The following is a 13,262-nucleotide window of genomic DNA, read 5'->3' as shown; positions in this document are numbered from 1 at the left end:
GCCCAGGGCTGGGCTAGCAGGGGCTGTGGGTCGGGAGTGAGGGGCACCGGCAGAGCTGGGGGAGGGGAGCCCAGGGCTGGGATAGCAGGGGCTGTGGGTCGGGAGTGAGGGGCCCCAGCAGAGCTGCCCTTCCCCGTGAGGTGTGGGGAGAGCTAATGCCGGGGGTGTTGTGTCACTCTGCGCCCAGGTATCTGTACTGTGGGGAGATCTCCATCCTGTTGCACCAGGCCATCCCTCTGCACCGGCTCGCTAGCAAATACCGCGTCTTCACGCTCCAGCGCGGGGTGGCTGAGTACATGAAGAGCCACCTGGCGAGCGAGTCCAGCCAGGGCCACGTGGTCGGCTGGTATCACTACGCGGTGAAGATCGGGGACGCGGGCTTGCAGGAGAGCTGCCTGCAGTTCCTGGCCTGGAACCTCTCGGCCGTCATGGGCGGCGCCGAGTGGGCCACGGTGAGCGCGGAGCTGCTGGCGCTGCTGCTGGAGCGCTCGGACCTGGTGCTGCAGAGCGAGCTGGAGCTGTACACCGCCGTGGAGGAGTGGGTGGGCCGCAAGCAGCCCGAAGCCCCCATGGTGGTGAAGGTGCTGCGCTCCATCCGCTACGCCATGATCCCCCCCAGCCAGCTGTTCCACCTGCAGAAGCAGTCGGCGGTGATGGTGCGGCACTACGGCGCCATCCAGGACCTGCTCTTCCAGGCCTTCCAGTTCCACTCCGCCTCCCCCATCCACTTCGCCAAGTACTTCGACGTCAACTGCAGCATGTTCGTGCCCCGCAACTACCTCTCCGGCTCCTGGGGCTCCCCGTGGGTCATCAACAACCCGGCCCGCGACGACCGCAGCACCAGCTTCCAAACCCAGCTGGGCCCCAGCAACCACGACGCCAGCAAGCGGGTGACCTGGAACGTCCTCTTCTCCCCGCGCTGGCTGCCCGTCAGCCTGCGCCCCGTCTACTCAGACTCTGTCTCCGGAGCCATCCAGTCCATCCGGATCGAGGACGGGCGGCCCCGGCTGGTGATCACCCCGGCGATGACCAGCTCCGACTTCGCGGGCGTCAGCTTCCAGAAGACCATCCTGGTGGGGGTGCGGCAGCAGGGGCGAATCTTCGTGAAACACGCCTACAGCTTCCACCAGAGCACGGACGAGCTGGCCGATTTCCTGGCGCACGCCGACCTGCAGAAGCGCACCTCCGAGTACCTGATCGACAACTCCCTGCACCTGCACCTGATTGTCAAGCCCGTCTACCACTCGCTGATCAAGGTCAGGAAGTAGCCAGGCGGAAAGGTGCTGGGGACTGGCTGCTCAGGGTGACCCCGTAGCCTAGCGTGCTGGGCCCAGACCCTGGAGAGGGCGGCCTGTGCCCACGCAGAGAATCGCTGAGCTCACAAAGCTAGGGGTGGAGGGGTTTCTAGATAGAAGTGAATTAAAGCAGCGAGATTGTTTCCAGAGATGTACCTGCTCCGCCCCTTCCGACTTCAGGGCCCCTGCAGCTGGGCGGGGGACGATCATGATGCCACGTCTCCCCCAGGCCGGGCTCTCGGCGTGCTGGGAGGGTCAGAGCCTGCGGATACAGGCAATGGAAGAGGTCCCGCCCCTTGGGAGCACACTGAAAACCAAGCCCCTGAGTGTCTCTCTTCAAAATTCAACCTCCGCCCCCACCCCCTGCCCCTTTAAAGCTAGTTCTGTTGTCCGCTGCGTGCACCTGTCCCCCAGCTCCCGAGAGGGTCCGACACACACTGGCACGCCAGGCTTCGAGCAGGGAGGGCTTGTCCACACTGGCAGGTTCCACCGTGGGAACCAGCTGAGTCCCCACCCAACGCTCCCATCGCTGGCTCTCCGGGCGTCCCTCCAGGCCAGTCATCCCGGCTCCCGGCCAAGGCAGGCGGCGCGGTGGGAGTGCCAGCCTGGCAGTGCTAGTGCAGGGCACCCTGGTGGGGGTAACCGAGGGAATTCAGCACGTTCCCCACTTGGCTCCCCCCGGTTCTGTTGCACGTTCTGAGCCCCCCTGCGCTGCATCACGGGACTTGCCGGGCTGGGAGTTCCCAGCATGCTCTGCGTTCTCCTCTCCTCCTTCCAGGGACCTGACGGACAGACAGACACCGGCTGCTTCTCTTTGCCTCCCGGGCGATGCTCGGGGCCTCCTGGACAAACGCCACTTGCACCAACTTCCAAATAAACAGCCGAAAAAGAGCCTCTGGGTGGTGCTGCTTTCAGGGGGGCTGACTTGTAGCATCGCAGACGTTCCCTCTGTCGGGACGTCGGCCTGAAACGCTGCTCACAACAGGTAGCAGGGTGACCTCCAGCCTTCTGCCCTGGGGGCTCACCGGTCCCTTCTGGCTTTGGGGCCTTTCTGATCCAGTCTGACCTGCCTCGCCCAGGCCAGAGCCCCTCGCCCTGCCTGGAGCCCGGTGCCTCTCTCTGGTTCGAACGGTTCCCACAATTCTGGGGGCTCCCGCCCCAGTGAACATGGCAAACGCTGGGCAGACTCGCCTAGCACGGCACAGCCAGGAACGGGTCCCGCCTGGGGGTAAGGCTCATTTACGGAGGGGTAATACATGATGAACAGATGGTTCAGTTAACGGTTAAATCGATTGTTAGGGGCCAAGAGGCTGTTTATACCCATGTGTAACGCCTTGTACCGCTGGGCTTCCGGAGCCACCCGGACACACACTAGCCATGGCTGCTAGCGTCTAACAGGTAGTGCTTGTTATTAACCCTTTATACCCAGCGACCCGCCCCGAGACACAGGGAGAGGTGACCAGCCCTGTGGAAGGGGCCGGCCAAGACAGTGGAATTAAATGACTTGCCCAAGTCACACAGTCAGTGGCAGAGGCTGGAGCAGAGCGCAGGGCTCGTTGCCAGCTGGCTTGGCCCTCAGAGTGGGCCCGAGTTGGGTACCCGCGCCAGCCTCCCCAAAGACAAGGAAAACCAGCAACCGAATGCTGCAGAAGCACAGTGGAACCGGGCCGTAGAATCTCAACAAATCACTTTTAATTTAGCCTTAACAAGAGGAATAAAAAACAACGTTGCCAGGTAAAAACCCCAGGTTTGGAGTCTCTAGACATACCCCCAGAGACCAGGGCGGCCCCAGCAGCCCCACAGCCAATGGGCCAGACCCAAGCGCTGAGAGCCCCTGAATTGCGCCCAGCAGTGAGCCCCCTGCCCCAAGCCCCTGCAGGCTCTCAGGCCTGGCTGCAATCCAGTGCCACCCCAGCTGCAACACAAGGGCCTGATCCTGAGCGCTGCAGGTCCCGTTGGCCGTGTTAGGGCAGGATCGGGCCCCGGCCAGGTGAAGAGTTTGGCAACACGATTTATTTACAGCGTAACCAAGCCAGCACCAGGGTCCACACGCCTCCTGCCTGTTGGCCACGCCAGGGAGATCCCCTCCCTGCCTCCCCTCAGCCCAGGAGCTGGGAGGGCCGGAGACCACTTTGGGGGCACTCCCTGCCCTCCCCCCCAAGACACTCGCAGACAATCCTCAGCCACAGCTGGCCCTGGGGGAGCAGAACCGGGGGGCCCTGAACTCCCCACTGATGGGCACACGCACCGTGGGTTCAATAAGGGAGGGCCGGGGGTGCCCCCTGCCGGATTCATGGCCACCAGCTTTCCAGCCACACTCCCCTTTGCAGCAGGCCAGTCCTGCTGTTATTCTGCCAGCCGGGGGTGCTGCTGAGCACTGCGAGACCCTCCAGGGACTGGGATCTGCAGCCCTGGGGAGCAAGGGAGTGACATGGGGGGCTGGAAGCCCGAGGCCAGCGGTGCAGGCAGGGCGTCAGGGAGCTGCAGCACTGACCGGCCGTGCGGGGCACCCGTGGGGCAGAGCCCTGGGCGCAGTGCAGCCGGCACGGTGGGGTAGCAGGCAGGGGTAGATGGGTGGCAGCGGTCACAGGAAGCTCTGGGGTGCGTAGGGAGCGTGGCACCCCAAGCCCAGCCCATGCCCAGAGGCCAGTGGGAGGGGTGGGCGAGACCAGCAGTCCAGAGGGAAGGCACAGGGCAGCAAACCACGGGGCTTGAACTGCATGGGTGCTTGGTGTCCGTCCACCCTGCGGGATGCCTGGCGCGCCATTGCCCCCACCTGCCCCACGGCAGCTGAGGCGTGGGGCTGTGAACAGAGCGACCTGCTGGGAACAGGCGGCTGGCCACCAGCCGAGCCACTCTTCAGCTCCCCGTAACCCTCGGCAAGGGGGACGCGGCGGTCTGAGCGCTTCCCGGGCGGAGGGGTAGAGAGAACGAGTCCAGACGGCTGCGGAAGGGACAGACTCCAGCAGCCAGGGCTGCGGGGCAGCCGGGAGGAGGGAGAGAATCGTCCGTCCATGAGAACTATGTTGGTAAACCCCTTTCCTGCTGCCGGCTCTGCCCAGAGGAGCCCCCTCCCCCGCGCCCTGCTCGCCCCACCAGCCCTGCAGCAGCTGGGCATGTACCCCAGGCCCAGGCCCTCCCAGTCCGGGGCTGTCTCCTCTCAGCCCGTCAGTAGCGCCGGCTCCTGCCGTCCTTGGCGTAAGCGTTGGTGCCGTTCAGCGTGATGTAGCTCAGGCGGGGGCCTTTCTTCAAGCTGCCGAGCTGAGGGAGGGGGAGCGGGAGAGACGCCGGGTCCCCTGGACCTGGGGGTGAGGGAAACATACAGAAGAGGTTTGCAAAGCGGAGCCACAGGGCTTGTTGCGGGAGGAGCAGAGAACTGGCCCATGACACAGCTCGTCCTGGGGGAGGGATTGGACAGGCAGGACTGGGGCTTTCGCCGCCCGCTGGCCTGGGGGCACCGAGGCTGGGGGCGGCGTCAGTGGACACAGCATGGCCAGCAGAAGGAGCTGGAGGCTGCCCCTGAGGTGGGGCGGAGGGCCGCTGGGAGGGCAGTGGGTGAGCGGCTGGCTCTGCTGTGGGCTGGGCAGTGCCCGGTGTGTGAGCAGAGAGAGGGGCTGAGGGAGCTGCTCCGGCCCGGCCTGGGACACCAGGCCCAGTTCCAGCAAGCCAGGGTCCCGCTCTGCCTGCAATGGAGGTGGGACCCCATGCCCGTGTGCTGCCCGCAGCACGCTGCCACTGGCACCGAGGGGGGTGCCCAGGCAGGAGTGACTGCGATGGCCGGGCGCCCTAGCCCCAGCCAGCCCGAGGCTCACCCACCTGCATGCTGGCTCTGCGGGAGCCTCCCTTTGGCTTTGCCAGGCGCCCGGGGGTGCGGCGCCGGCGGCCCCCCCGCTGGCATCCTGTGCTCAGAGTTGCTCTCGAGAGGGCGGCACCGAGTTACGTTGGGCTTCGGTCCTGGGAGCTGCGGGGGAGGGGAGGGGGAGAAACGGTCACAGCGGCTCGGGGGCAAAGCTCAAACCAGGGGGCAGCTCGGTGACTTGCCGGAGCCCTGGGACCTGGATCCCAAACCCTGAGCCTCGGATCCAGGGTTACAGCTCCTCGCAAAGGGAGCCCAGCATGCAGTGCATTGTGGGTAAGCCGCAGGCTCGTCCCTGCCTGCCTGGCACCTGGCCCCCACCCCCAAACGCACAGCCCCAGCCCCTCCCCCGGGAGTCCACACAGACCCGCTCTGTTAGCGCGGGTGCCGGGGGGCTGGCCCCAGAGGGGCTCTGCGGGAGCAGCTCCTCGGGGATCGGCTGGCGTGGGGACGGCACGTACCCCGTGGCCGGTGACCTCGAAGGACCTGGACCGTCGCTTCCGCCTTTTGCCGTCCAGCGACTCCTCCCTCTTCCCCAGCTTCTTGCCGCCCTTCTTGTGCCCCCGGAGCCAGGGCCCGGGGGAGTGGCTGGGGCGGAGGCCCTCGGCCCGCGAGGCCGTCTCCCCGGTGCTGCTGGACAGGTTGTCCTCGCTGGCGGCATGCTGCAGGCCGGGGCAGGGCGGGCGCCGGGGCGCAGGGGTCTCCGGGGAGAGGGGGTCTTCGCTCTCGCTCAGGGAGTGCAGCGACAGGCTGCTCCGCTCCTTCATGGGCTCCAGCAGGTGCAGCCGGTCGGACTCCAGGACCCGGGAGCGGCGCCGGGCAGCCTTCACCGCAATGCTCTTGGTGCTGCTCAGGATCTCCCTGCGCTCTGCAAAGAGCGGGCGCCGGCGTGAGAGAGCGAGGGGTCCCCCCAGTCGCATGGTCCAGATCGGGAGGGAGGTGGTTGGGCCCCTCCCTGAACCCCCCCACCCGGATCTGCAAACTGGAAGCATCGTACCCTCAGCCTCATCTTCACCGTGCCCGCAGTGCCCCGAACGCCCGGAGGGCAGACAACCCACATCAGGGAAGAGATCCATCCCCCCAGGGCTCTGTGAGCTGCTGCAGCATTTTGTGGAGGGGGGGGAATGGGGCAAGCACCGGCTACCCTGGACCCTGTGTTGGCTCCGTGGCTGTGATCAGATGGGCGGGGTTGGGGAGGGGAGGAAGATGGCCCATGGCCAAGGCCTGGGGCAAACACTGCAGCTGGTGTGCTGGGCCGGCAACACTACACGTCATAGTCTGCACCATACTGGGGGCCTGAGGCTCCCTGCCCAACCCCCATCTCCCCACAGTCCGGGGGCCTTGGAATGGGATGGCCCCAAACCTAACCTAAGAGCGTCCCAGATGGGGGCAGCGTGCAGGACACGACCCCACCCCCACGTTACCCAGAAGCCCCTGACCCTTAGGGCTCGGGGGGCTCTAAGAGGCCCCAGCGTGGGCAGCGGGAGCTGTTTGCCACTGTCCTGGCACCCTCTGTGCCTTCCCTTCCCCAGAGAGGAAGTGACGGCGCAACTGGGCCCCACCCCGCGCCGAGAGCTCCTCACCTCTGCGCGTCAGGGCGACATCCGAGCAGTTCTCGCTGCTGTCCGGGGAGGAGTTGGGGTGGCTCTCCAGGCAGGCCAGGCTCCCCTGGTGCAGGTACTGGGGGAGAGACGGGAGGTGAGCGCGTCTGGCCGCTGCCTGTGGCAGAAATACCTGCTAGCAAAGGGCGCTGCTCTGCACTCACTGCCTGCCCGTTTGGGCTGCGATAGGACCGGCGAGGGCAGGGCAGAAAGGCGGTAAAAAGCCCAGAGCCCAGCCCTGCCCAGGGTAAACCCAGAGCAACCCCAGCCTGACGCCAGGCAGCGTGAGCGGCATCTGGCCAGGTTTCCATTGGATTTTTCGGTTCTGAATCACTCACACTCGGTAACCGTTGTCGAGCTCAGAGCCCCGGGGGGCGGGTTCTGCTCAGACAGTGAGGAACAGCTCCTGCCCCAAAGAGCTCCTGGGCCAAAGAGCCCAGGCTGACAAGGCGGAAACCGAGGCACAGTGACTTGCCCAAGGTCACCCAGCAGCCCAGTGGCGGAGCCGGGAGTAGCCCCAGGACTCCTGGCTCTGTGCAGCGCTCCAGCTACTAGTCAACGCTGCCTTTCACAGAGGCGCGTCCGTGCCCTGGGCCCCCAGCACCTCCCACACCAGGGCCTTTCCCACGCTGCCCCACGCACCTCTTGGGTCACCATGCCGTTCACGTGGATCGGGGGCGGGGTCAGCACAGCCGAACTCTTGATCTGCCGCACCCGAGGGCTGGTCCTGAACACCTGGGCCGGGTCGCTGCCGGAGAGGGACAGATGCCCGTCACACCCAGAGCAGAGAGACGGTGGGAATTCACACGCACGGGATGCTGTGCTGAAAGCGGCTAATGGCTCCCATCGGGGGAGTCTTGGATCCAAAACCCAGCCCAGGCCTCAGGAAAGCCAACGGCTCTGCCAGCTGCCCCAATGCAGGTTCAAGGAGGAGCAGTCAAGCCCACGTATCTAGCAAAGGCAGCAGCAAACTGGAGCTGCCGCGTGGCAGGGCAGAGCCAAGCCGCAGGGACAGACGTTTCCCTAGCTACAAACGCGGGACTAGGCCGTGGGTTGCAGCCGGGCGTTGCAGCAGGACGCCAGGAGCAGCAGTGGCGTGACACGGGTGGGATGCAGAGACAGAGCTACATGGGCACAGAGTGGCAGGAGGGGCAGCCCTGGGGGTTTCTGAGCTAGGAAGCTGCCAGCAGCTCGGGGGAACAGGACAAAAACGTCGCTGACTCCGTGTCCATTTCTCCTCCCAGCCCCACACATCAGGGAAGGGCAGCGAGGAGGTTCCCTTTGCTCTAAACGTGGCCTCTTAACCCCCCCGGCTCTTCCTCTTTGGGCCTAGCTGAGCCCGGCAGCCTCCTCTCTGCCCACCTGCTGCATCCAGCCGCTCGTGCTGCCCCAGGATCACGGGCAGCCAGAGCCCGGGGCTGGGTCCTAAACACAGACACCCACAGGTGCTGGACTCTCCCTGGGCCGGACGTGTGGCGCTCGGTCCCTGCTGCCCCCAGGCGAGGCCCTACCTCTCTGCGTCCGGCACGAGGGGTGGCAGGGCGTGCCTGCGGGAGTCGCGCTGCAGCAGCAGCTGGTGCTCCGAGCCCAGCGTCCTCACGCTCTCCTGGTCGGAGTCCAGGGCGCTCTCTGCAGCCGGGAGCTGGGGGATCTTGGGCAGAGACGTGTCCTGCGGGGGAATCAGCCGCTGTTACGCCCAGCCCAGCCCAGCGGATTAGGGGTCCCCTGGGGGGCACTGCAGGACACAGCCCGCTGGCTGCAGCTTCTCTGTCCTTCACTCACTGGTGGATTGGCTCTGTGGGGCTAGAGGGAACCCCTCCATATTGAGCCCCCCAACCCCCTCCCCTGGAAAATTACCTTGCTCTCTGATTGCCTCCTCCCAACACCCAGACCCCCCCAGCTCCCCACTGTGTGTGCTGCACATCTGGGGGCTGGAAGCAGCACTCACTTTGCCCAGGTTGCAGCTGGTCACCCCCTCCTGGGCCAGGGTACGTGAGGGCCCAGAGAGCACCCAGGGACCCGCTCTGTTTCCAAGGGGCGGAGCAATGTCCGGACCCCACGGGGTGTGAGCCGAGAGGGACGGACCAGCGCCCCCCACAGGTACCTTCAGGGCTTTGGCGGCCACGCGGTCCAGGCTGGCGACCCGGTCCAGGCTGCCCTCCTCCAGCTCCCGCAGGTAGATCTCATACAGCTCCTCCAGGTGGTGCGGGACCGAGAGGTGATATTCTGCCAGGGACAGGAGTAGATGGAAGGGGGGGTGTCACAGACTTAGGGGAGCACCCCCATACCTACACAGGGCCCCCAACCCTGCATTAATCCGGACACAGGTCCCTGGGCCAGAGGCCAGCCCGGGGGGAAGGGGCTCGGGCCAGGCCAGCAGGAGACGGGGGCGCGCGAGATGACATGACCACATCGCGACATGACATCACCACGACATAGCCCCGTTGCACGGCCACACAGCCTCGCCACGTCATGCCACAGCAGCAGCCCATTGCGACGCGGGCTCAGGCTGCCGTGACGGCCTCAGCACATCACGACAGCGCCGCGTTGCGATGTGACCCCACGGCACCGGCCCCAGGGCCCCGCAGAGCCCCCCAGCCCCCCCCCCGGGGCCCCCCGCCCGGGGGGGGCCCCGCACCGCGGATGATCTGCCTCTGCTGCTGGATGATGCGGTCGCAGAGGCTGCGGTGCTGCTCGAAGCGCCGCACCACGTAGTTCTTGTGGCGGATGACGTTGTCCTTGAGCAGGGCGCTGGACTGCATCTCCGTGTTCTCCAGCTCCAGCTCGTGCACCTTGCAGAGCAGACTCAGCACCTCGCGCTGCTCCTCCGAGCTGATCCGCCGCGGCAGCACCTCCTCCAGCCGCCGCCCCCGCTGGCGGATCTCCTTGAACCGCTTTTCCAGCTCCGCCTGCGGGTGCAGAGCAGCCCAGGGGCCCGCGTCACGGGCCTGCCCTTCCCAAGGGGTCACAATGCCATGGACTGGACCCCTGGCCAGATGGACCCCGGCTTGCCCAGCCCTGGGTGCCCCACACCCAGCTCTGCCGGTGCCCCTCGGTCCCAACCCACAGCCCCTGCTAGCCCAGCCCTGGGCGCCCCCCCCCCCCCCACCTCTGCCAGTGCTCCTCGGTCCCAACCCACAGCCCCTGCTAGACCAGCCCTGGGCTCCCCACACCTCTGCCAGTGCCCCTCAATCCCGACCCACAGCCCCCTGCTAGCCCAGCCCTGGGCTCCCCACACCTCTGCCAGTGCCCCTCAATCCCGACCCACTGCAGCCCCCACAGCTCTGCTGGTGCCCCTCAATCCCGACCCACCACAGCCCCCTGCTAGCCCAGACCTGGGCTCCTCCCCACAGCTCTGCCAGTTCCTCATAATCCCAACCCACTTCCCCTGTTATCCCAGTCCTGGGTGCCCCCCCTCCAACTCTGCCAGTGCCCCTCGGTCCCAACCCACTGCCCCCTGCTAGACCAGCCCTGGATGCCCCACACCCATCTCTGCTAGTGCCCCTCAATCCTGACCCACTGCAGCCCCCACAGCTTTGCTGGTGCCCCTCAATCCCGACCCGCAGCCCCCTGCTATCCCGGCCTGGACCAATTCTGACCAGAATCTGGCAGTCACAACAGCTGATGCCAATCGAGCGGTGGGGCGGGGGTGGGCTGGGGGGCGGGACCCAGCACTGGGCTGAGACCCACCAAACTCATTTCCCCCCCATCAGGTCCCAAATCCCAGTCCCACATCACCTCCCTCCAAGCTCTCCCTCACCCTCCCACCCCTGGAACCTTTTGCTTGCGCAGTTTCTTCTGCTCCCCCATGAGAGCGGCGATGTTCTCCCTGGCCGAGATCACGTCCTGCGGCTCCGGCGCGTCTGGCTGCTCGTCCCCGGTGTCCGAATCCTTCTCGCTCTCGTCCTTCCTCAGCTCCTCCCTGCACTTCTGGGCGCGGCGCCTCTTCTCCTGGTCCCAGCTGGAGCCGCCAGCGGAGAGCGCAAGCGTCAGTCGCTGGCAGAGGGCAGGGCCCCGGGCCCCGGGCTATGCCCAACTGCTGACGCGTGGCGCTCCTCGCCCACTGACACAGGGCAGTAAACCTGGCTGGGCATTACCTGGCTATACTGACCAGCCCCCACTGGCTGCTGAGCCAGGGCGATCTCCACAATACGCCCAGCCCGCCAGGCCCCCAGGCCAGTTCTATTATACAGGGAGGGGGGAGGTTTCCGGGAGCCCCAGTGACACCCCGGCTCTCTGGGGGGCTGGGCAGGGCCGTGCTTACTCTGCAATGGTCAGCAGGTGCCGGGTGCTCTCCATCTGGAGCTCCATGGAGCTGTTCTCCAGCTCCATCAGCTGGCGCCGCACGTCCATCTGCTCCTGGAAGGCGCCGATCAGCTGTTCCCGCAGCTGGTCCATCTCCTGCCGGTCGCAGAGGGAGCTGTGGAGCTGCACCTCGGCTGTAACACACCAGGGGTGGGTTTGGTCACCGTGGGGGCGCCTCCTGCCGGATATGGCACGTACAGAGCAGCCACCGTCCCTGGGACACCGCACGCATGGGGGCATGCAGGGATCCCTCCTGGGTCATCAGAACCCCCTCCGCCGGGGAGGGGCGCGGCCGCTTAGGTGCCTCCGCCAGGGAGGGGGCGCGGCGCCCAGGTGCCCTCCACCGGGGAGGAGTCGTGGCTGGGAGCCCAGCCCTGGGCTCTGGCGGCAGCAGGGAGTGGTGCCAGCTCGGTGTGGCACGGAGAGGGCAGTGCGATGGGGCCAGGCGCAGCCCGTGCCCCATGAGCGGTGGCGGGCCTGGCAGCGGGGAGGGCCGGCCCCGCGGGCGTTACCTTGGATGTGGCGGATGTCGCCCCGGGCCGGGCGCGGCCCCTGCGAGTCGATCTTACACTTGAGGCGCTGGATCTCGCTGCGCAGGTCCGAGATGATGCTGGTGTACTGGGCAATGTGGTACGAGACATTGAGCAGGTTCCGCTTCACCTGCAGAGACAGGGAGCGAAGGGTCAGCGTGTCGGGGAGGTGATCCCCGCCAGCACCACACCCCGACCGCTCCTGGGGAAGAGGGATGAGAGGTCTCTCCTAGAAGGCAGGAGGGCGGCGTGCTGTGTGCCCAGGCGAGGGGGAGGATCAGGATGCCGGGTGTGGGGAAGGGATTGGGGCACAGAGTGGGGGAAGGGAGGGCAGGACACCAGGTGCCCTGGGACGGGGCGCTGGGTGAGGGGATGGAGGGCGGAGCGCCGGGTGAGGGTGGACAGAGGGCGGGGAGCCGGGTGAGGGTGGACAGAGGGCGGGGCGCCGGGTGAGGGGACAGAAGGCGGGGCGCCGGGTGAGGGGATGGAGCGCGGGGCGCCGGGTGAGGGTGGACCGAGGGCGGGGCGGGGCGGGGGTGGGAGGGCCAGGTCCCAGCCGTACCGTGGTTTTGATGCTCTTGGCGCGGTCGGCGTAGGTGAGGGTGCTGCGGGACTCCTCAAATGCACTGCTGGCCGGGCTGATGTGCGCGATCATGACCGTGCGGCTGTTGCCCCCGAGGGAGTCCTGGTGGCAGAGGATCGTGGGGCTGGGTGTTTGCCGGGGCTGGAGGCTGCAGCCCTATCCCCAGCCCCTGCCCTGGAACGAGCTGGGCCCAGGCCCGTCTGCTCACCCCCAGCCTGGTGCTCTGGGCCTGCACTGTGCTGGCCCCTTGGCCACGCATCGGTGGTCCGACCTCCCAGCATGCACTGCACCCTGGCTGACGTGGGCCAGGCTGAGCCGTGCAGAGCTGGTGCCGTGTGACCCATGCTGGATGCTCCAGCCCTGGGTCCCCTCCCCCGGCCTGCACCCAACTGCCCTTGGCTTGGTCCGGTGCCCGCTCCAAGGGGCTGCCGATCGCCCTGCCCTGGCCCAGGGTCCGGCGGGCGCTAGTCCCGCTGTACCTTCAGGAGGCGGGTGAGCTTGCTGTCGCGGTAGTTGACGTACTTGGGGGCCCCCTTGTCGCTCAGGGCGTTGATGCAGTTCCCCAGCGCCAGCAGCGAGCGGTTGATGTGGGCTCCCTCCTTCATCCTCTGCCCGCGGTTCTGGGTCTGTGGGGGCAGGGCGAGGGCATGAGGCAGGGATTCGGGGCTTTGGGGGAGGGGCACGCGGGGCTTTGTGCATGGCCACGCCCGAGCCCGGATTACACCCCGGCTCGCGGGTGACTAGCAGCACATGGAAGAGTTGGCTTGGCCATGAGAACGCCCGGCAGAGCAACCGGGGCTGCGCGGGCATCGGGGAAGGCGCGGCGCAGGGCACGGGTTCTGTACCTACTGTGCTGCCCACACACGAGCCACCGCCGGCACCCCCTGCAGGGCATGGCGCGGCCAAGGGCCCCATCCCCCACTGGCAAAGCGCTCGTGACCAGGGGTGTTCGGCTGTTTGCCCCTCTCTGCTTAAATGGCCTTTTTCTTTTTAAAGGAGAGAAAATCAAAGGCAACAGCCCAGCTCTGAGCAACAACAAGCCGGTGCAAACAAGCGACCCTACAACAACAAACCAGTGCCCATGAACAACCC

The 13,262-nt window shown here is 66.7% G+C and overlaps 2 protein-coding genes across 4 annotated transcripts in view; one reads left to right on the top strand and one right to left on the bottom strand.

The window, feature by feature from the left end:
- BTBD17 (BTB domain containing 17) overlaps positions 1-2,186 on the top strand; it is a 5,413-nt gene extending 3,227 nt beyond the window's left edge. The window contains exons 3-4 of one of the 2 annotated variants that reach the window (XM_034790394.1): positions 188-1,256; positions 2,074-2,186. In XM_034790394.1, coding sequence (XP_034646285.1) covers positions 188-1,256; positions 2,074-2,172 — 1,168 coding nt within the window. In that variant the 3' untranslated portion in view covers positions 2,173-2,186. Of the gene's footprint in view, positions 1-187 lie in introns of both variants that reach the window. The other variant, XM_034790395.1, reaches the window with a different exon arrangement.
- A 779-nt stretch (positions 2,187-2,965) lies between these two features.
- KIF19 (kinesin family member 19) overlaps positions 2,966-13,262 on the bottom strand; it is a 28,392-nt gene continuing 18,095 nt past the window's right edge. The window contains exons 8-20 of one of the 2 annotated variants that reach the window (XM_034790391.1): positions 12,650-12,796; positions 12,150-12,272; positions 11,570-11,717; positions 11,017-11,191; positions 10,530-10,713; positions 9,391-9,661; positions 8,857-8,978; positions 8,264-8,421; positions 7,395-7,500; positions 6,735-6,870; positions 5,613-6,019; positions 5,112-5,256; positions 2,966-4,597 (exon numbers count right to left, since the gene is read on the bottom strand). In XM_034790391.1, the coding sequence (XP_034646282.1) occupies positions 4,464-4,597; positions 5,112-5,256; positions 5,613-6,019; positions 6,735-6,870; positions 7,395-7,500; positions 8,264-8,421; positions 8,857-8,978; positions 9,391-9,661; positions 10,530-10,713; positions 11,017-11,191; positions 11,570-11,717; positions 12,150-12,272; positions 12,650-12,796 (2,256 nt within the window). In that variant the 3' untranslated portion in view covers positions 2,966-4,463. The remainder of the gene's footprint in view (positions 4,598-5,111; positions 5,257-5,612; positions 6,020-6,734; positions 6,871-7,394; positions 7,501-8,263; positions 8,422-8,856; positions 8,979-9,390; positions 9,662-10,529; positions 10,714-11,016; positions 11,192-11,569; positions 11,718-12,149; positions 12,273-12,649; positions 12,797-13,262) is intronic. The other variant, XM_034790393.1, reaches the window with a different exon arrangement.

Source organism: Trachemys scripta, chromosome 14 (genome assembly GCF_013100865.1).
Source record: "Trachemys scripta elegans isolate TJP31775 chromosome 14, CAS_Tse_1.0, whole genome shotgun sequence".
Taxonomy (NCBI): domain Eukaryota; kingdom Metazoa; phylum Chordata; order Testudines; family Emydidae; genus Trachemys; species Trachemys scripta.
Note: the sequence above shows the minus strand (reverse complement) of the source record. Positions and strands in the feature narration are given on the sequence as shown.